We start from the raw sequence: 24,460 nt of genomic DNA on the forward strand, positions 1-24,460 counted from the left end.
ATTTCTAAATTAAAAAATTATAACAAAAATATTACTTGTATATTTTAAAGGTATACTATACTATAACACACGCGGTTAAAGCTAATGTTATATAATATTGTTTTGACTGTTTTGAAGGTTTACCGCTTTGCAGTGTAGTTAAACAGATGTTAGATCGGTTGACATGCTCCTTAGATACTCTTAAATGTTATCATATTTCTATATAAAAGAGATGGGCGGTGAATGATGGTAGGCGTCTTAACATGAAGCTGATTAAATATTATACAGGAAGGGTGGGTACAACGAGGTAATTTCTATCCATCGGTCGGTGTAGGTGGTTAACGTAAAGATGCACTCAGGGAATTATTGGAGTTATGTGTGTGTGTGTGTGTGTGTGTGAGAAACTCGACGTGTTTCATCGTTACGGCATTATTATTATTTTTAAGTTTTATACGGAGCGAAAACCTATTGGTTTAAAATATTATTATTATGGTATTATATTATATGCATGAATATATAATTTATAATATTTTATCACAATGATTTTTTTTTCTTTGAGAAAAAACTCTTTCGAGTGGAAAACACATGCCCCAACAATTTCGTGTACAATAAATAATTATATAATATACGTAATTAGATCGATAATATTATGCTTTGATCGCGTATAAAATAGTTTCAGTGAATAAAAAGATGTTAAAAAAAAAATATTACACTATAGAAATAGTTTCACTCAGAAACACGGTTCCGTGAACAAATTTAAGGATTATTATTATCGGTTTTACAGTGGTGTTTTCTGGGTACCTATTTTTAATGGAGGGGATAGAAAAACTTACTATAAAGTTAGCCACGGGGTTGTAGCTCTCACCCTACTCACCAAGTTCCCATAATAACAATAAAATATACATTAAATCTCAATAAATACTATTTTTATTACGTTTCATATTCTAACTGCCATTTAAAAATAAAAACATTTTTCTTAATTTTTGAATTATACGACTAAAATAAATAAATAAATGTGACATCAAGACCGTATTCGGGATAAATAATCACTATTATTCTCTATAGATGATTCGCAATGTTAACCCACTGAGACGTTGCCAAAAAAACGACATTAAATCAAAGAAAAAAGAAAGTAAATTATTTACTCTTTACTCCAGCCATTATGCTTCTAGTAGACAGGTTTCAGTCTTTTCATGCATATAAATGTTTTTCTATTAATCAACGTTATTATACGGCATTATAAAAATATATAAAAATCATTGAGAATTGATATTATATAATATTTTAAATACCAAACTTAGACTATGCGCCTATTTTAGAAAACTTGTGATTAAATATTTCAGTTTTTTGTGTCTTATTTTTATAGTTCATCAATATCAATGTTTGGTTTTATTATTTAAAATATAATATTGTGTAATTTATGTTTTACTCATTACTCAATGTGAAAAAAAATAAAGAAAAAGATAACGAATCGAAAACTATTAATCAACTATTGCAAAATAAATATTATTGTTTTCACTACTATAATAGTAAATGCATGAAAAACACTAAAACAGTCCAATATCAAAAGTTCATTATGAGGGAGATTTATACATCCTAAAATCCTTCACCAGTCAAAATATCCATGTTACGATAACAGGTACTTGTAAAATTCTGCAGGCAATACTGTTAACGAACATAATGTAGCACATACATGACTAAACGTCGATTAAATAAAAGATATTTACATCTACGAATCGTTTACAAAATGAACAAACAATCCAATACATAATATTAACATTTTCTGCCTATAAATGTAATAATAATTCTAATTGATATATTGAAGTAGGTAGTTATTTTGAGCTAGGTCGTTTATTTATGACTGAGAGCATAATCACCTTATGCATACCTATTATATTATAATATATTGTGCACCCACGTTAACAACTTTACTTATATCCATAGTATTATGATATAGGAAGTGGTTGAATAGAAATCCAACCGTATAGTCCCTTTTTACAATAATTATAATTTCCTATCGGATATTTAAGTGGTAAGCAATAACAGTTTTGTAAAACCGTTGTGAAATATGTAGAACGTTCCACTATTTTAATTTAATTTATTCGGTTTGGTATATTGACACGTCGGTGGAGGGTCTATAAAATCAAATCTTTTTTACATGTCGTTTATTACATATATTTTTATGCTACAGGTGCACAAAATGTCGTTTTATTACACTCAAATATTTTTAGATATCCATGTAAAATTCAACTTTTATTATCGATTGGAAATTATAATGTTCATGAACAATATTTTGCTATTAGATTCTATAATATTCAAAGTTGAAATTGTGCGCAGCAGAAAATGTTACAACAGAATTTTTTTTTAATTTCATTTTCTATACTTGGGTTATAAAATAATTTTTTGATATAATTTTGTATATTATAACGAATACTTTTAAAAGTAATAATAATTATTATTGTTGACATGTTTGGGTTTGGATATGTCAAGCAGGTATGAATTACTTATTTGTTCTAATCATACTAAATATTATTATATAATAATTTGATACATTTTAAATATATTATTATGTTCATCATTAAAAATGTTTATAATTTTATGTTATGCATGAGAATATAGATAATATGCATTCATTTTGAGCTGTGTCAAGAATTCCGATACGACATTATCCTAGATGCCGCATTATATACGAGTGTTGTAAAAGAATCTCCGTACTCTTGGTCATTTATTGCATGTTTAATTACCTTCTATTTTTCACATTCGTGTCTGTGAGTTGTATACGTCATGAATAGATTTATTACAGTAGCAGTTCTATCTATGGTTAGGTTAGGTGGTGTACGGAAAGCTCATAGGTGGTACATTGATATGCAGAGGAAACCTCGGTTTATTAAATAAATTGTAATTATATTATACTTTTAGTTATAAGATGGCACTTGAAAATTATCCAAATTGATAGGATGATCTTAGACAAAAAAAAGGTTGAGAATCACTGTATCACTGTATCACTGTAATCACTGTATAGGTATCTCTTTAATTCTAGCGATACGGTATAAAATGTAGATTATATATTATACAAGAATGTACGCACGTATAGAAAACATTGGAGAAAATAAAAAGTACAGAATTGCAAATATTCAACGATCAATTTCCTTTAATACTACTTTGCTCATATATTATCATACTGAAAGTGTAATATGCTAAAACACAAAATATTTACATGGATTGTCTTTCAATAATCATTCTGCGTATAAATTTTTAATTATGTTAATGATCATCAATTTTATCCTGAAGTTTTTTTTTTTGAATAATGTTATGTTTTGATTATCATTTAAAATTTATGGGGAAGTTGTAAAATACCCTCTCCATATTCTATTGCAAATTATAATCATTATAATATTTAGTTTTGAAAATTTTGATGTACCTAATTTAAACTTCGAAAAAGAGTTTCTCAGTTATTAAAATATTTATAGAAAGAATAATAGTGCTTTAAAATGGTTTTATAAAAATATAAAATAAATGTTATATTGGGTCTGGTACATAAACCATTTAAAAAAAAATTATAAATAATGATAGATTTAAATATGAATTATTATAATAATATTTAAACTATCATAATACTCATATATTTTAAACCCAAAAATAAATTGAATTTTCTATCAGAAACCACTCTCTAAGTCGAAGAAACATGCATTTTTACGGCTCCAAAAGGTAATGAGAGATAAATAACATACACACACATCATTGTAAAATAAATACATTCATTGCTATTCGTTCAGAATCTAAAATAAAGGTTATTCACTGATATCAGTTTCAGGGAAAGATGAGAAAAAAATAATATTGATTTTACCATGAATTGATTTTTTTTTTAACTTAGTGAAATGTCTTCAAAAGTTTAATGTAGCATATTATTATGTATACGATTGGGAATTGGACTTACATAGTTACATATAATATTATAATGTTAAGAGTGTAACGGTAAATGAAAAATCGATTTTATACTGATAGAATGACTTTTAATATTATTTTAAACACACAAAAATCTTAAATTGTAAGTATTTAAAATTCTATGGGGCGTAATCTGATAAATAAAATATAAAAATAAAAACAAATTTTTACTGTAATTGAAATTTGTTAAAATTTAAAAATGATAATTTAATTACTAAGGTTAACATTAACTTTAATGAATAAAATATAAAGATATTAAATTAAAACTTATAAATTATATTATGTATTAGTATATGAACAAAAAAGGAAATGCATTTTCTTGTAACTAATTTTATTTTAAGATTACTAAAATTAATACTGAATAATAAAAATGAAAATAATATTAATGATGGTTTAAATTGACTTAAAATTAAATTTCCGGGATAAATCAATTTCGAATTTTACATTTTCAAATATTTAAAATATATTTTAAAAGTTTTTATTAAAAAAGCCAGGGTATAATTTTATAGGATATTGACAAATAGTTCGGTCTAAAAATTTATTTTATTATTGATTACCTATTATTATATTTTTTTGTTTTATACATGGCTGTCTTTGAAACAAATTTTTTTCTTATTTGTTTAAAATTACTATTAAATGAATATAATTTTATGTATAATAATTTATTTTAATGAAATGACTACAATATTAGAAATGACAGATGTATGGTCTATCTAGAAAATAAATTTTGCAGAATTAAAATAGGTCCAATATATCCATCATATTTTTAGTCGTTTGTTTGAATTTTTTAGTACAGTGTGGGAGGAAAGAAGTTTGATTAGTGGATTTTGAGGATTTCAAGTTATTTGGTGAAGTAAAGTGGTATAGTAATTTTTTGTTAGTTGATTTAAAGTTTGAATTTTTAGGTCTTCATGAAAATTATTATTTGTTTATATAATGTAGCATAGGTAATTCGATGAAGACAGAATTATTGAAACACCTGAAGCGATCTGAGATTTGTATGGTTTAGTTGAATCTCATACTTAAGTTATTCTACCTATATATAGGTACTCAAACGAGTCTTTTATAACTTTGTTAATTGCGAGTTTGCAGGTGGTTGATAATTTAGACTGAATAAGAGTACGAAGCAGGTGAAGTCTGGAATTTGCGTTCTGATTTAAGACGAGGAGCCCAGGTTAGGTGATTATCAAAAATTAAAACTACATCTTTTACTTAGGATATGGTAGAAATTATATTATTACTTGATTTTACAAATGAAAAATCCTTGGGCATAAAAAGATTGTTATAAATGAGGACTTGGTAACGTTATTTTTTTCGGACTAACATTAAATTATATCAAGACCTTTTTGGTAAAATTTGGGATCAGTTATTAGCTCTTAATTAGAAACCAAATTATTATTGTATCATTGGAAAATGTACCAATGGATATAAATAAAATATGGGAGTATTCTAGCAGATATTGTAAAATACAAAAAATGTGTAATACAGACCTTTAGGAACGCTGGTCAATAGAAAGAGTATTCAAATAATATTAATACCAACAAAAATATTTCATACCGGTTGACACATTGCGAAAAATAGTGAGATATATTACACGCCTATTTTTATTTATTTTTATGGTAGGTATTTAGAATATAATGATATTCAAAACATTTAATAATTTGCTAAAATTTTTTAATACGTAGAATTTATAAAATTGAAACATTTTATACATATGAGATTTAATGGAATATTACTACCACTATTACATAGCATATAAATCATGTTACCTATAAAAAATAATTTAATGACTCGTCACAAATCTTTTTTTCTCCTTATAACTGTCCAGGGCTTATAAATAATTATAGTGAAAATTAATCAATTTGAGAAATTCTTATTTTTTTCCTAAATTTTTAGATTTATCCACTTGTTTAAAATTAAAATTGATTTAGGTTTTTTTTTTAAATTTTATAATTGTATTCTGAAGTTTATATTATAGTCAGAGTTGGCAGTTACTTAATACTTTAGAGTGTATACACATTTTTATTATACCCTAGGATACGTTTATCGAAAATATTGGAACAATAATCTTACCGAAACCTTTTTTTTAATATTTTTAGGAATTTTAACACGAGCTGGCACCAATATTTTATGGTAGAGAAGTTTTTGGTTTTATTTTTATATAATAATAATTGGCGTATTGAATTTTATTGTAAATGTATACATGTATACAGAATTATTATTTATAAAAGTTATAGAAAATAATAATATATATATATATATATTTTGGTTAATTATCAAAATTTTAATGTATGAATTGTTATTCGTTCGTTCGTTAATCTTTGATTTATTGTTATGATTATTTACCTATAGTTGATTTGTAGTTTTTGACGATAACACCAGTGGTGTTTAAGATCAATAAAAATTTTATTAACGATAATTAAAATCGCCATTAATACGTTCTCATTTAATAAGTATTTATCAGACTGTGACATGGAATAATTAATAATAGATTTTACACTTATTTATTTATATTTACATATTCACGTTTAACAATTTATGAACAGTTTCTAATTAAATTAAACATAATATTATACTTACGTTTTAGTAGGTGCAATTTTTAATTTTATTTATACAAAAAAATAATAGGTTAGTACCTATATTAAAGTAAGTGCCTATTAACACAAAATACAATTTTTATAGAAAAACATCTCAATATTATATTGAATAATATTACTGGTTATCAATACAGTTCAGTAGATGTAACTTGTATGTTTAAACTTTTTATTGAAATTTATAACTTTTAAGAAAAGATCACAAATCCAGTAGTTCAGTAAACTATAGTGTAGGTAAATTAATTATAGAACTAAGGGTTGGATTCTAATCAAGCACGGATTCAGAATATATTTAAAGGGGCATGGTCCTTTGGCCCTCCCTTAGATCTGCACCTGATTTTAATGAGTAGGGTTCAAATTTTAAAGCATAATAAGTAACAAAAAAAAAGCACACGATTGTTTTAAAAAAGCAAAAAAGAAGTACATTTATTTTTTAAAAATACAACAAAAAAAAACATGGTCAAAAATTAACACAAACTAGTTATAGGTACTAGTATAGAAATGCATAAAAAAAATTTGAAAAATTAATTTAAATTAAAAAAAAAAAATTAACTATTATGTATTTCCTTAAATTTGCAGTTGTGAAATTGACTCTATTGTCCGACAGAATATTTAACATTTAACATAGCATTATAATTCTCTTCGTCTACTCAAGTGATTGGTGCATAAAAAAATCGGTGTAATAAAAAGTTTTAAATTACAACACTAAATCTTAAATTTTGAAATGAACGATATCGATGTTATAGGCATACTGATCATATAAGTACTGCAGGCTATAATATGTAGATCGACAATCTTTACATTTAATACATTTAATAATCAAGCTGATAACGAAAACAATAATAATTCAATATAACAATCATTTAATTTGCATTATGGGTTTTTACGTTTCTTATTAATTTAATTTTTTATTATTACTATAGTAGCATAAAAAACATATAATAATTCTACAGTTGAAATAACTGAAAAAAGCATTCATATAAAAAAGTAAAAATAAATTGGTTTATTTGCAATCAAAATTACGTGAGACGAATTTATGTATAAAAATTAGATTTCTATCTCATATTATATATAAAAAACCGGGCAAGTGCGAGTTGGACTCGCGCACCGAGGGTTCCGTACAAACCTGTAGGTATATAAGTAAAAGTTTTTTTTATTTTTATTGCAAAATGAAATTTCACGGCTGTATTTTTTCAATAAACATCAAATATCGTTTACAGAGAAGGTTTTAATTCCCTCGCAAGTAGTCGCGAGTTTGAAAATATGCGGCTTAAATTGTTATTATTTCTTTCGATTGCGTTGACATAAAAGTTTGATTTTGTTACAGTTTAAAGGTATTATAGACTTAAGTATTTAATATGAATTTTAATTTAATACCTCAACGCGTTCATGAGATAAGGAGTAGTAACTTGAAATTTTCAAAATTGTCAAAAATATTTTTCAAAAATATTTTTTTTTTATATGATGAAACTAAAAATTTACGGTTTTCGTAATTTTTCCTATATCTGTACTATATGACGTGACTTCGTACGAAATTTCAAGATTCTAAGTTCACGGGAAGTACCCTGTAGGTTTTGATTCCCGTGCGAGTTTCGAAAATTTGCGGAAATTTGCGGCCTAAATGGCTGTATCTTTTGATTGCGTTGGCTTAGAAGGTTGATTTTTCTACAGCTTCCAGGGACAGTAGACCTGAGTATCATATACAAATTTCAGTTTGATACCTCCACGCGTTCCTGAGAAAAACGCTCTTGACAGACGGACGGACGGACGGACAACAAAGTGATGTTATAAGGGTTCCGTTTTTTTCTTTTGAAGTACGGAACCCTAAAAAATAAGATATGCTTTAAAATTCGAGCCCTGCTAATGAGTAATAACCATTAATCCATTTAAATTTCAATTTTAGATAATTATGTACCTATCGTTCGGATGTTCAATATGTAGGTAAGTGCGAAGTTAACAACTACAGAGTTAGTCATATTTTGGCTACATACATATCTTGCAAAAATCTAAGTATTATTTAAATAAAATCCCTTTAAATAAAGACAATTCAGAGTTAAAATTTTAATAACCACCACTTAATAACTATGTATGTATATCAAATATCATGTTCATTTATTGTTTGGTGTTATAACTAATATAATAGTTTATTAATATTTACCTAAACATTTTGGTTGGATTTTGGCATATACAGAATTAAGTATTTAAAAGTAGGGGTCTATGAATTTACCTTGAGCGTACAAGGGGTGAAACTCTGATGGTTTAACTGTATAGCATTATAAAATATGTAATACGTTGGGAATATTAGTAAATAGGTACGTTATTGATCAATGATAGTTATTTATAGTAATAACCTATTATAATAAAGTCAATATGCCTGCAATATTTAAATACAGTTGAACATAATAATATATTTTAATTATTCCAGGTTTTGTGTAGTTACAAGAACAAATAATATTAAGAACACGCGGATAAACGTGTTTAATATTGTGATGATGTGTATATAAAATGCAACGTGATTTGTTTGGTTACATTTAAGTCAACACTCGAAATAATATAAATAGCAGTTGTTTACATAACGAGAGGTAAAATATACGCGTCAACTTTTCTAATTTAAATATTTATACACGGAAAGTAAGACGTGAAATAACGGCATGGAATAAAGTAGTGTGGGATGGAATTTAAAATAAATGAAAATAAGAAATAAAGACATTTTTGACTTATAAAATACGTGTGCACTAGAGTGAAGTAATTTTCTGAAAATGAAACATAAAACCGTGTTGATATTAAACGTAGATCAGTGGCGTTTTTAGGATTTTTTAATAGAAAGAGATTTGCATAAGTATTAATATTTGAAAATTCAAATGATATTAAAAGAACAGAAAGTCCGTTTATTAATTGAGACTCAAAAATACACACAGTTAGATGTTTTTATATGCTAGAGACTTAATTCATGTCGATCAACTTCACAGAGTGCTTATATCAATTTATATTGTTCAATTTGTAAACATGAGATATATTGATTGAAATTTGAGTTAGACAAATTATAATTGATTCTGGAAAACGATTTTTAGCGATTGGTGCAATCAATTGTGATAAAAATGTTTGTTTGATGTTTTCTTTTATTTCATTATATTGTCATTTTTGTAATTTCCTTAAGATTTGTTGAAAAATAACTTTGAATATAATACTTGAAATGATGTTGTACAAAACTTTTTGAGCCTTTACTGACAATAAGAAAACATTCCGTAAAAAATTTTATTTAAGAGTATGTTTGAAAATTAAGTAGTATATTTTTACAGTTTTTAATAATTTAAATTTGTAAAATAAGTTAAGGGCTTTTCATTGAATAATAGCAAAAAATTGATTTATTTTATTTATGTAGGTATTCAAGTATATTACAAAACTAATATAATAGTTATTGGTTAATGGTGAGTTCAAAATACTTACGTTTAAAATTAGTAGGAAAAAATCAATAGTATACAAAATTGCTGTCGGCGGATTGAATTCAACCTGTAATTTAAAACAATAATATTATAATAATTATTATTTATTTAATTATAATGATTTTTATTTGAAATGTATAAAATAGACTTAGAGGTAATTCACCTAATAACGAAATATATTTTCTTATAATCCCGTAGTATGTAAGGTAGGTAGAATTTTATTTTTATTGTTGAATTATATATGTATATATTATATTCTCTGCTCAATTATTGTATAATTTTTGAGCTGGTAAATATTAATAATTCGTCTGATTCCATCTGCCATTTGTTTACATAGGCTGATTTTCAATCAACTAGTTGTTGAGTTATTAAAATAGTTTTTTATAAATACAAAATAGATTTAATATTGAATCTATCTAGTACTTGTTATATCGAGACAATTTTTTAAAAAAAATCAGAATTTAAGTAAATCAGTTGATTTAAGAAAATTGGGGGGTGAGCATGTTTGGAGAATCACTCTGTATAATATTACGCAACCATGATTTCGAGCGCATTCACACCTGTTACAGGTTATAGAACAAAATATGACGTGTGAGATCGTGGCTGAACGACGTAGGTTGACGAGTAAAGTGATTGCGTAGTATCTGTTTTGTTTTACATGCATCGATGATCTGTCAGCAAACCGTATTGTTTTATGCGCATAGTATAATATTTCAATATACGGATACAGTTTCCAAAAAAAAAAATCAAATCAAATCACAACCATTCGAAATATGTACTGATAATAACATTATTATGGTTTTGGATACGAAAAGGTCTTTTATGAAATAACTAATAATAATAATTAATAATCACTCGGTGACTCGTATTAAGGATTTTGTTGTCTATTGGACACCTCCCCCTTTTCCGTATAACAATCACTCGTCAACACCCGGACCGATAGTATCACGATAAACGTAATATTAGCCATCAATCATCGCACGCATTATGCTAATCCTTTAAATCGTGCACATTTTGCTACTTATAAAATACATGACACGGTTGTCGATTACGCCGACATTCGTTTGTTTGAACGATAGTATAGTTGACAACAACAGTTGGCTTTGAATAGGATTCTCGAAACCGTCTATCAAGGGGTTTCAATAGACGCGGGGGTTCGCTTCTTGAAACATAGCAAAGGTCGTCCATAACAAACGCGCACACACAAAAAAAAAAAAGGTTCACGTAACAAGCAAACAGTGCAACGTATGACGGACCAGTTAATCCTAAGAGTCGTCTCAAATACAATTTTTTTAGTTCCGAATCACCGACTTAAAAGTACTTATAATATTAGGTACATTGCAATGGTTTTTAAAAATCGAATAAAATGTTTATATTATAAACGGTCGTTTTGCGATTTAGCTGATAAAATAGGTTGTTTGTTAAATCTACTGGTAGTAAAAAAAAAATCTTTTTCATAAAATGCTTGCTATAAAACGATAACGACGTTAGAGACGCTATCATAGAATGATTTTAAAGGTGCAATAGTAATGGACCCATAATATCATGAATAGTTTTTAATTATTTTATTTTAGACAATACATTATAGTAGATTGTTAAAATCAAAACTGATAAATTACATATTTTCATAATATCACAATAAACAATACATAATATATATAAACAATTTTATCACTACTGTATCATAATGATTTTTAATTAACAGTTAACTTAAAAATAGCATAAGTCTAGTAGGCCTATCATATAACTTCTCTGTTGACGCACAATAAATAAAAAAAGAAAAAGAAAAATCAGAAGTGACGTATTTATGAGTTACTTACTGAACAATAAATCATCAACAACGGTGTGCATGTAATATAGCTTATTCATAATTCCGTGTCATTGTTATTTTATTATTTAAACGCAGTACATAATGTCTATAATTAATTCAAACGGCAAAGTACTTAAATTTTAATTTTAAGTGTACTCAGTAAATCAAAAGAACTTAACCTAACTCACAGAGAGTGCTTGAAGTGATTTGAAATAACTGAGGGAATGGCTAAAAATGCATATAAAAATAATCAACTCTTATTGTTGAGTTTACTACGTATATACATGACACATGTGTTGTGTGTGCATCAAGTAAATTTGTTTAATAATTATTTTCAAACTAATTAATATAATATTTATTATATTATTTAATCGTATTATAATTAATGTAAACTATTTATTTGTAAATAAAATGTTCATTGATGATTGGATTGTTTATATAATAATATATTATATACTTGAAAAATTGGTTCAAATAATAATTATTCTTTTAGAAAATATTTTATAAGTTTTAATTTTGTAAGATGTTATGCTCTAGAAACCTTATAGGATAAGCTTAAAAACAATCACTCGTTTAATAAAATATACATATGTAAATCAATTATATATGATAAACAAGAAAAAAACCCAAAAAGTTAGTCTATCTCATATCGGTCCATAAATGTCACTTACAAAAAAAAACCATGTTTTTTGCACGTACATCCTGTTTTAAACTAAAAAATATAAAACGAAGAAGATTCAATTTCAAGGAACGCTGTTTTTCCCGTACAATTTATCATAGTCAAAGGACTCCTATAATCGATTTAAAAAAAAAAAAAAAAAAACAATCAAGAAACTTTTGATTGAAACACAATTACCGCGGGTCAAATGAACCTTTCCGAATGGATGTAAATTAATGCTTGAGGCTAAAGTTGTTTTAAAGGGTCGGCAAAACATGCAAGTTATTGAACATTTATAGTATCGCGCTATAGGCGGAAAGTCTTGTCTCCGCGGTATGGGCGGAATAGGGTTGAACCGGAAGTATGAGACGTGATTAATAATTAATAGTTTGGTCGACCACTATAGGTTTTCTACCGTAACCAACCTTTGATACTTCCGTTCTCTTATCCAATAATACTACTCCCCTCCTCCCAAGTCGATTATAATTCAAAACTATATTATATATTAAGCTTGAATTATATAATACTCTGAACTTGAAACGCTTAAACCAAACACATTTTAAGAACCGATTATATGTACATACAATAAACCTATTGGTTAAAGAGTTGATATAGTACTTGATAGTAATCACATTATTGATTGATTAAATATTTTTGAAAATATTTGTTTTAGATAACATTGGACTTGGTAAGTTATATATTATAAATTAGAATATACATGTATAATATATAGATGTATATTTTATTTTCAATAACGAAAAATGAATTTGAATTTAAAAAAAAAACAGTATACATAGTAGCAAAGAACTAAGCTTGTATTAAATTATTGTTACATAATATTTCATTCATAGTTATTAATCACATTGATTGCACCGAATTATAATACGTTGTTCTGTTTTTCGTTTATAATAATAAGATATATTGAATTACATATTATATTTTGTTTATTCATAAGTTTTTTTTTTCATAAGTTGTTCTATTATATAGAAATATAAAATAATCATCATCAAGACATCTACAGAATTTTTTAATAATTATACATAATATGTGTAAAGGTTTAGTAAACTATTAAGTATGTGAAATTATGTAAATTATTAATATTCTATTAATATTTATATTATTAATAAATTAAAAAAATAAAATATTAAAACTTAAACGAAAGTTAATTTTTATTTAATATCAGAATTTCTAATTTTAAATATGTATTTATATTACACATATACGTTTAATGAAGTTGTCATATTTTGTTAATGTTACTTATTAACAAGTTTAAATTTCAAAATACGTGCACACGCAGACGTATTATAGGTAATAGGTATAGTTTGTATTTTGAAAATTTTTTTTTTAAATGAAACACCATTTTAATATAATATGTTGCAACTGTGTTTTAAGTTTTCTAGTAATTATTACACCATACCAAAATATGGTAATGATAAATTTAACGTAAAATAAATATAATTACATTTTAAAACTAATTAATGGATATCAGACCGGTGTAATCTATACCTCAGAAATAAATCGCTTACACGCTTAGGATGGTATAAAATTTAAAAGTGGATTTATACTATTTATAGCGTACCATCAGTAATCAAAATAGGGGACGCTGTAGAGAGTATGTGAGTCGCATTTAAAATGTTTCCTTTTAACAATGCAGACAGACATTAAAAAATAAACTTAAGACTCCATAATATTTCAAACATTTAATGTGAAAATGTATAGTAAAATGTTGTATATATGTCTGCGTGTTTTATTTTATGGAAATAAAACACTGTACGAAAATATATCAACACAAATGAGTAAGTGGGTGTTATAGATAATGACCACTTCACATACTTTCAACAGTATAATATATATTTACAACCGACATAACTAAATAGTGTTCAACCTATATCAATGAAAATTTAGGATTTATGTTTATTTTTTTATATACAAAAATAAAATAATATCGAAATGCAAAGATTCGTTGATTTTACATTATACTATAAGAAAATCATATTTTGTATGAATTGAATAAGAGAATTAAATTTATAAAATAATTTTAATACTATAATACGTTTCAAGTTTAATAAATTTTAATTACCTACTAGGATTAAATGTTTTTAGTGTTATTAAATACTTAAACAATTTTTATTGATATGAAGATTTAATTAAATATGTGTATCATATTACACGATACTGTATATCATATAATTCACACGTTGGTCAAACTGCTTGTATAGATAATTTTTACTGCTAATATATCGACTTCGATTTTAGGGTAACATGTAGGCGTGAGTGGCCGATCAAATTTACACCAACAATGTAGACAGGTAATCTTTGATCGGATGCCATTATATGAAAATATATCAAGTACAAAATAAAATGAAAACTGGCGTTTATAGTACTTACATAAAAATATTATGTTGTAAATCCTTAAATCGCACACGAGAAATAATATCTGATAGTGCACGAAATCCAGGTCTATTAGTATTGATATAAGACCCATGTTGTAGAATTTAGTGGAAGTAGAGTACTAAGTACTTAACATTTAAGTGGTAGTCATATACATTGATGAGTACATCACAATGAATTCGTAGTTTTCAACCTCACCGTTCAGTAAAGCATGACAAAAGTTTAACGATTTAAGTTTTTCTTAGTGTGTTTAGAGCCGTTATAATAATGTGATAAACGATTCTACCGTTAAAAAAACTTTCTACTCTTAGTTTTCGAGTAAGTATGTTATTCTTGTAGTGTTAAGTTAAATGTTGTAATAAAAGAACAACGATGAGACAGTATTTGATAAATTTTTAACGAGCTAACTGTATGTTTATGTTTGTACAAAACAAGATTCTGGTACCTTTAGAAATTCGTGTAATTTGTGTTTTCTCATTTTTGGTACAATATAGATATTTGTGAACACAGGATAATATAATAATTTATTATGTCTATGTTTAGCTTTTAATTATATGACATATCTATGTTTGTATATTAATTTTTATAATACTTAAATTTTTTTTCTATGGTTAGGTTCTGAATATACATTTAATGAAAATCGAGTAATGGCACATTATACGTTATATTAATATTTATTATCTCATTGAAATATTTGTTATTTATTTATTCTCACGGGTTTTGTATTTATTATGCAAGTATTATCGTTGACTATACTCCGAACTTTATTTTATTATCAGTAATCATTCCAACTCAATTAATTCAATTAAACACATTATACTATTGTATGATAATTAAATAATGAAATTTATACTACATTGTAGTATAATCTATCTTTAGTCAAATAATATCTCGACATGTCTTTGATCATTTTGATTAAACACAAACCACATCACCATGAATAATTGCAGTGTATTAATTAAATTGAATCAGTGGTTTTGAAAAAAAGGTTTTACAAAAATATAAGTTACATGTAATATTGGATTACATATTTATTATACATGGACCATTTTCAAAAATTTTTATGGATAATTATATTATATTACCAACATTTTCAAAGCGGTAACCACTATAATTCTCAAGTCCACTATTATAAACCTTTTATTCTTAGTAGGTACACAAAATTAAAAAACTACACATTCAAATTTTGATTTTTAAAATGTCAAAATATTCAGAAATTTTATTTGTTAAATAATAAAAGTAGAAAGGAGGAAGGGTTATCATTTGTAAGACAAAAGTTTGTATCTCTACAATACACAATAATTTGAAAATATTATGATATTTATAGGTATATTTAAAAATCCCAAATTGCTTGAAATTTCCCAAAAGTACTTTAAAAACTGCATTATTGTAGAAAAAAGGAGGTAATCATGATTAACGAATAAACTTGTGTACCGAACATTATTGTACGAATACTTATATTTATGTAAGTGAAACATTGATATCATTAAAGTTTATAAAGTTAAACTCAAATAATCATAATATTTTTAATAGGTATATAGTTGTACATGGTAATTCTGTTATAAGTTCTAAATTTTTTACAAAGAATAAGTATACAATTTTTTAAAAACCATTAAGTTTTTGGAAGTTAATTCAAGATGTTATGCTGACTTGATAGACATCTAATGCAAATCACATTATGAAAAGAATACATTAAACATACTTATCAAAGATTAAATTTAATTGTTATATAAACTTGATGGAGCTAAATTCAGAAACTGATAAATGTATTTTATAATAATTTTGGAGATTTGTTTAACTTAAAATCTATAAATTTATCAATAGTGTTATTAATGACTCTAAAAAAATGTAAGTACAACTTTTTAAAAACTTACAACGGTAAATTAAGCAGCAGTCGAAATCAATTTTAAAAGGAATAATAAAGATATACCTCAGAGTTAATAAATAATAATATGCCAACTAAACCTATTTGGCATAAAACTTAAAACTAACACCGTAAACCTCGAATAGAAGGTAGAGCCATCTAAGGCTTATGCAACTCATGTGATATATAGTGTATAAATGTCATTTACTTATTCCTAGACCCTAGTCCACGTAGAACTCTGTATCAGTTCATGGTAATTAATTATGTAGACGCCTAGGTGTGTAGAATGACCATTGCTTTAGACAATTTCAGTATGAAATAAACTTAAAGTTCGATATTGTAGTTATTTTATTACATAGTTATTTGAGAATATAACTATTTCTCATAACTCATAATATTATATGGGTAATATTATATTTTACGTTACGACGTTGGATTTTGTATCACACGACCGGAGTGCTATTATTTTGCATATCAGTCCGATAAACATTATTTTTAATAAAATTATAAATTTTTATCTAATCGAATTAGCATATATTGTTTGTTGTAAGATACTTGAGGCATTTTAATGAATTTATTGCAACTTATAAGTATATTAATATTAGTGAAATATAATATTTATAAATACATTTGTTACGAAGAATAATTTATTTTGTTTTTGCTGTATTTCGTATAATAAGAAAAACTTCATAAATATTTTACATTTTAATATCAACTTTTAAAATTATTTATTAACTGAGGAGTGTACAAAGTTAGCTTAGTGAACAATGCAATGAAAGTTTTATATACGTACCAGGTGATTCACTGACAATTATTTAGTGATTGTAAATGAGTAATAAAGTGTTTATTATCCCTGTGGAGCCAACTTCAGTCATTGGCTTAACATTTGTTAATTAACAGGTATTTATTAATAAATTAAAAAAAGATAGTCAGTAAATACGATCATAAATCTTATACGATTCAATTTGTTATGTGTCAAATTTCAATTATAATAATTGAATTTTTACAGTTCTTTTTTAATGGGAAATTTTATTATTTCTTTAGATTTATATTTACCGTATCAAGTCCATATAAATATATAGAATGTGCGACATCAACAGTAGTTGCTAAGATCATTGCAAATATCCAAGGTACGAATAGAACTCTGAGATCCTGGAACATAATAACCATATATAAAATATTGAACGACGTGTATTGTATTATATTGTGTACTGTATACTTGTAACCAAAATAGTATACCTTAAGATTTTATAATCTATTTACCAACCAATGTATGTAATTAAAGACAGATACCTTGAACTAGAGACTTAATACAAAGGAATATACATGTCAAATATTCCGATTGCATTTTTATTTTTTTTATGGTTAGTGGACTATGTTTTTATCGATCATTTTCAATGGTAAAAATATATCTACGTCAAACAAACAAAAAATACATTCCTCGCTTCACTTAGAATCTTAAAGGAACTGTATTGAAAAGTGGGTTTAAAATGTATAAGGAATAATACTTAAGAGTCAAGAGATAACTTAATTACCGTTTTTGAAATATAATAATTATTAAAAAAGTTGTAGTCATATTTTTGAAAAGCTTAAAAAAGAGTAGTTATATCTTTTGAGAAGTATAATTCGAAAAATATAAAACCATCCTCATTTAATTAACTAAAACTAATATTTAAAAAATGACAATTAAGTATCTCCAAAATATTTTTCTCTAATAATTTTATTAAATATGTTTTTACTCTAATAATAGTTTATAATGCCTTTTCAATTGATTTATTTAAATGTGTTGTTAATATCATTCTATTTAATTTTTCATTGCTGTGTCTGCTAAGTCCATACGATGACATTACAGAATTAAACAACAATATTTTCAATTGTAAGTTGTGATAGATAATATCATTATTGACATGCAAAGGCGTACTAGGCCTAGTAGTTTCGGGGGTTTGAGCATTACCTACAATTATCATACATATATGACCTTTTTTATAGGTTATAATGATAATACTTTATTACATCCTTTTTTTTTGGTCATAGTTTAGGTTTTTTTCTACTGATCTCTTATTCATAACATTTATGCATACGTCACCGCCTTGAACTGTTAAATATATATAAATTATATTATACACTTTTCCAAATAGTAATTATATAGTTAAAACTATATTATAGTTTTTGATAATAATTATATTGTGTTTATAATTATAATCCTCTGTCCGACGTAATAGTAAAACAAAATAAATATTATTTTTATAGAGGATTGCTACATTAATATTTTATAACGTCGTAATATCTAATAAATATTTCAGTATTTAAACATCATGATAAATAAAAATGTCAATCATTCAACACGTCGTGTAATATTTATTTTAAAAATTAAATTAAAATTGTCCGAGTTAATTAGTTATTTACTAGGTCAACGGAAGGGATTTTAATTTAGTTTTATTTTTGACGACCGAATCTAAATGTAAACATATATAAAGCTACGTTTTATTTGGAATAAAAATGCAACCATTTCACTGAACAATAAAGAAAACATTTTATTTCTTCACAACATATTGAAGTAGTCACATAGAAAGCAATTAATTTTTATTATCTCTGAAATAAAATACTTAAGTGTCAAGATTTATCGAGCTTGATAATTAAAAACATTTCCAAGAATATATAGAATAAATGTTCAAAAACTTACAGTTTTGGAAACGATTCAATGGAATTAATTATTATAAAAAATATTTAAAAATACTTGAGAAATTTGAATAATTTATAACATAGATGTTCTATTTATACAAAAAAATCGGAATTTTTCATTTAGTTGATTCGATTTAATTCATCTAATCATCTTCATTATTGTTTTTTTAAACAACTGGATATAATATAAAATATTTAGGAATATTATGGTTAAATTACAAACATTGTAATCTCCTGCTAACAAATGTTATCAGTTATCTTTTATTTTATAATATCTCCGTTGATCAATAGAAGCTGATTGATCAAAATTTCAAAATTGATTAAAATAATTTTAATACAAATAAAAACTATACCTAGGTATGAAGAAGTGAAATATTTACAAAATATGTATTTACATCAAAATATGTGAAAATATGTAAAATAAAAAAGTCTCATTTTATTCAGGGTGTAATTGAACGTGCTTATTTTAAACCAGAATTGAGAAATTTGTACTCAATAAAATTATATATTTACATAAAAATCCGCACTCTAATTATGTGTATTTGGCACTTTAATCGTTTGAAAATACCTATGTATAATTCATTAAATACACTTGTTAAAAACTTATCAGAAAAGAAGAATAACTTTCTAGTTTCTATAATTTTAAGTTAAAACTGTTAATTAATTATAAGTCGTTTAATATTTTTAGAATATCTTACTTTGATCTCGAAATAATCTAAGAATACTTTATTTTTATTCACCACCAATATTTGTAAATCAATGGATATCCCATAGCACATTAATTAATTATAAGCTTAGCAACCACTGGAAAGTGTAAATTGGCTTAGAAAATAGATTTACTTTTTTAAAATAGATAAATGTTCAAAAATGTAATAACTAATAGTATGTGTATGTGTGAAATAAAAATATTTAGATAAGCTAATCAAAATAAAACTTTTGTGTAATTAGTTTTTTATTAGGATATAAATAAATGTATTATTTCAAGAAGAATAATAAATTCAAGACGACGAATAGAACGTTAAAAAATATAATTTAATGTATGATATTAAATAATAATTTCTTTTTCTTTTTTATTTGTTACAACATAGAATAATTTATTTTTCCTAGCGGAATAAATTAACCCAATGTACTGAATATATGAGATACTTGTATATGAATATCAGAAAACGATAGAACTCATCAATTAAGACTAGAGAGAATACGATTATATTACGTAATTCACAAAGTTTGTTGATCCTCTTTTTTCTTTAATAATGCAGTTATTCAAAATCTAATTTTTGTTTTCAAATAATTGATTTTTTTTTGTACCACTTAAGGAGTGCTCTGTAAAGATATAAACTTACGAATTTTTTTTTTAATGAGAACTACTTTTACTATAGGTTGTTAACTTAGGGCTTTTATACATCTAATAAAAAACTACTTCAAGAATTTTGATTAACAGTTTATACATATAGCTAGTTTCAACAATTTTTTTTTTTATCAATTTACAATAAAAAAAAAGTTAGTTCTTATGAAAAAAAAGAAGTTGTATCGATAGATACAATTGTAAAAGACTTTACTCCTTACATATTTTATATTTTACTATAGAAAATAATTGTGGTAAGTATTTTTGTATTCTCACTCTGTATACAATACCAGGATTCAGAGAAATTGGCCTAGGTGTAACTGAGTTGGACACAGACATATGATGTCAGTTTAACTCTCACCTTAATGTAACACGCGATTGTTTGCACTTAACGATGCGTACATGTGAAATCACATTTTACTCCTGCCCCTTCCCAGCTGCAGTACAGACCCAATTCATGGTTTTACTTAAAAGTTCTCCCTCTGTATACCAAAAACGGCTAACCGAATTTCGTTCGAGTTTACTTTACACAAGCCGAATTTGTACCATATAAAGGGAAATATCAACTAAAATAATATTACATTAAAACTATAATTACACATTAATTGTTACATTGTTACTACTGTATAATAAATAAAATACAGAAATATAATTTTATTCATAGATTAAATAATAATGAGATTTTTAAATTTATTTTCATCATCGTCAAGCTTGTACTTCAATATAGCACAAAGTGTATGATCTATAGAGTACTTATTTGTGTCACGTCTTTTTAACTAGAAAACATTTAAGTCTTATGTACTGATGTGTAAACGTGCAGTCCTAACCAAAGAGTTAGATTAAAAATAAAATAAAAAAAAAGTGTGATAAAACACTTTTGATCTGAAAGTGATATTTTGCCACGAGCCAGGGTAGCCCTCTTTCACCCTACGTTGCGTTATATAATAAATCATTCTACTGCAAGATAATTTACTGTGAAAACCATTGTAGAATGGATTTTTTTTTTATTATTGTCTTTATATTAACCGTTTATTAATTATTATACATTATACCTACTAGTGTGTTGTTTACGATTTATAATACTGTGACATGACGCACAACAAAATACATTATAATTATTATGAAAAAGGATTAATAATGACTATTTTTCATAGATAGGGTTTTATTAAACTTTTCCGAGGAAACGAAACAATGGTAACTACTAGATAATTATAAAAATTTTACGTATATACATTTTATTTTTTAACCGGTATAATTTTATAGTCTATAATATACTATAGTATTATTGTTTATATTCTATATGATATAATATACATTATACATAATATATCCATAACGCAAATGATCAGTTGTGCTATGAATATACATATATTTTTCTATAACGTACAATTTGCATACAATTTTCGTCCGATAAAAATTCAATAGAAATCTTATTTACATATTTTATAGAGTATAATAATATAAAGTTTTATATGCGTTCATAATGAATATTATACCACTGTAACGTACTGTAGGTATAACCCGTTGAACGTTCGTGTGTGTTATACGTGCTCGAAAACAGCTGTACAGCATTGAATAATATACGGAGTGAAAAATTAATTATTAAAATCTATTTTAGTGATCCGAATTAAATAAGTTTGGTTCTGGTCTGGCGATAAATACTATAATACCTATCCGGAGAACAATCTACGTGCGTACTTTGCGAGCTAACGAGTGTACTTTCGATGTTCTTATACTTCACATGCGCACGCGATTAGTCGACGAGAAGAGCTTTGCGCAAGCAGCAACGATAAGTATAACGTGAGTGAAAGCAAAACCAAAAAAAAAGGTTTATCATAATATAACGAGATATTAAGTTATATTATATTACGGTACGTCAAAAAAAAAAAACAAAACAAAAAAAATCTGGTTTAGAATAAAATAGTTTGGTAGGTGTCTAGTTGAAAAACTCGTTAACAAAATTAATTTTTAAAAACTTCTTATATTATTGTTTTCGAAAAAATTGTGATATAAGTATGACTAATCATTCCAGTGTTTTAGGTACATTATTACAATTTTATTGAGACATAATATTAAAAAAAAAAGTGTTCAAATGTTGCAATTATTACCTACCTACATCTACGTATTTTGTGAATATGCCAAGGGAATACTGCGAGCCTATCACGTTGACCACCTATCTATGCCATGTAATTTGTACATATTTTAAAATGTATTAATAAAATAAATGTACTTTTATATCTACATTTTACTTATAGTACAAGATTTTGATAAATTTGTCTATTACACGATTTATCAAACATACATATCCCATGTATAAGATTCCAAGACTCATATAACGGTTTGAAAGCTATCATTGTTGAAAAAACGATAATAATAAATGATATCTCATGATAACGAAAGACGCGAGTCATAAATCATTGGAGAATAGGTATCTGGTATAATATATATAATAACAAGATAAATGATCGCAATAATAATAGAATTAACAATGCATACATTTTTACACTTTTACTCTCTGCTCCCACAGTAAGTATATTTTCGTTACCGTTTTAACATTAGTAATATTGTATTACTATATTACTAATATCGTATTATTAATATATGGCGGTTTGTATTACAAAGCATTATTTGCATTTTTTTAAAAAAAATGTCTCTTCAATTGCGTAAAACGGTGTTCAACAACCTATAAATATGTTATTCAAGTGTATATGTATAGTCGTAGTTCTAAATAATGAATTATTTTTGGTCATTTATTTTTCACACATTATATTATTATATCGTAATTTAATTTTAAAATAACACAAGTCTTAAATTAGCATAATTAGGTACTGTTCGATTTCATATGCCATATCATATAATATGTGAATTTTTATTAATATAATTTAAGTCAATCCATTATTTTTTTTTATATAAAATATTAAAATCATAGTTCTAGTAATTAACAAAGTTATAGTATTATGCTCCAATAATATTTTATTACTTTAGTTACAGTTATAAATGTTTATTTTTATTTTATGATAATTTTATAATTTACAGGTGCTTAAGACCCAGAACAATATTATGAGTGTTTTGTTCACGATAAATATTTTAATTAAATTTATTTTCCTTGTATAGACATGTAAAAGTTATCATTTTATCTCCGAGAATCGAGGATTTACAAATACAGAGTTCCTCAAAAGGACTTAAACTCGCGAGATAATTGAGTTTGTATTACCACACCTCAGTGTTGCAGGTAACCGCTGGAAATCGTTTTTACTATAATTATATCATTGAACAAATTAATTCATAAAGCATGCTCGCCTATATTTTTTTTTCTTTAATAAAAATTGTATTTAAACTTTAAACATATTGAAGGAATGTTTTGTACTGATACAATTTTTTTTTTATGAGAACCAACCTTATTGCGTATTGTTAGGCAGAGGGAATTTTTTTTTTAAAAATGTTGATGTTTTGAATTCAAATTTGAAACGATTAGCTTTTGTATTATTAAAATGTTTATAGATACAGACATACAGTAAGTACTGTAGTACTTAAAAATAGTTTTACCCAAGTATAAAAAATAATATGATATAATATTTTAGCATCGTTATTTTATTCTAACAATTATTACAAATTTAAAATCTTAAAATAGATTAGTAAATTGTTGAAATCCTTTTAGACACCTATTATTCAAAACAACTCGAATTTTAGATAAATAAATAGGAGAAAATGAATAAGGGTTATGTCCAGTAAAAAAGTATACACAAATT

General features: G+C 25.4%; 1 protein-coding gene and 1 long non-coding RNA gene across 5 annotated transcripts in view; one reads left to right on the top strand and one right to left on the bottom strand.

The window, feature by feature from the left end:
* Nucleotides 1–24,460, bottom strand: part of LOC114132429 (uncharacterized) — a 127,464-nt gene that overhangs the window by 9,986 nt on the left and 93,018 nt on the right. For 3 of the 4 annotated variants that reach the window (XR_003593051.2, XM_027997890.2, XM_027997892.2), the window contains exons 5-6: nucleotides 17,741–17,836; nucleotides 9,966–10,028 (exon numbers count right to left, since the gene is read on the bottom strand). Coding sequence is in view for 3 of the 4 variants with exons in the window: in XM_027997890.2 (XP_027853691.1) it covers nucleotides 9,966–10,028; nucleotides 17,741–17,836 (159 nt within the window). In the remaining variant the exon portion in view is untranslated. The remainder of the gene's footprint in view (nucleotides 1–9,965; nucleotides 10,029–17,740; nucleotides 17,837–24,460) is intronic. The other variant, XM_027997893.2, reaches the window with a different exon arrangement.
* Nucleotides 15,011–17,836, top strand: LOC126555849 (uncharacterized). Its single transcript, XR_007606980.1, has 2 exons — nucleotides 15,011–15,138; nucleotides 17,729–17,836. It is a non-coding gene; the product is annotated as an uncharacterized LOC126555849 (long non-coding RNA).

The sequence above is a fragment of the Aphis gossypii genome, chromosome 1 (assembly GCF_020184175.1).
Source record: "Aphis gossypii isolate Hap1 chromosome 1, ASM2018417v2, whole genome shotgun sequence".
NCBI lineage: Eukaryota > Metazoa > Arthropoda > Insecta > Hemiptera > Aphididae > Aphis > Aphis gossypii.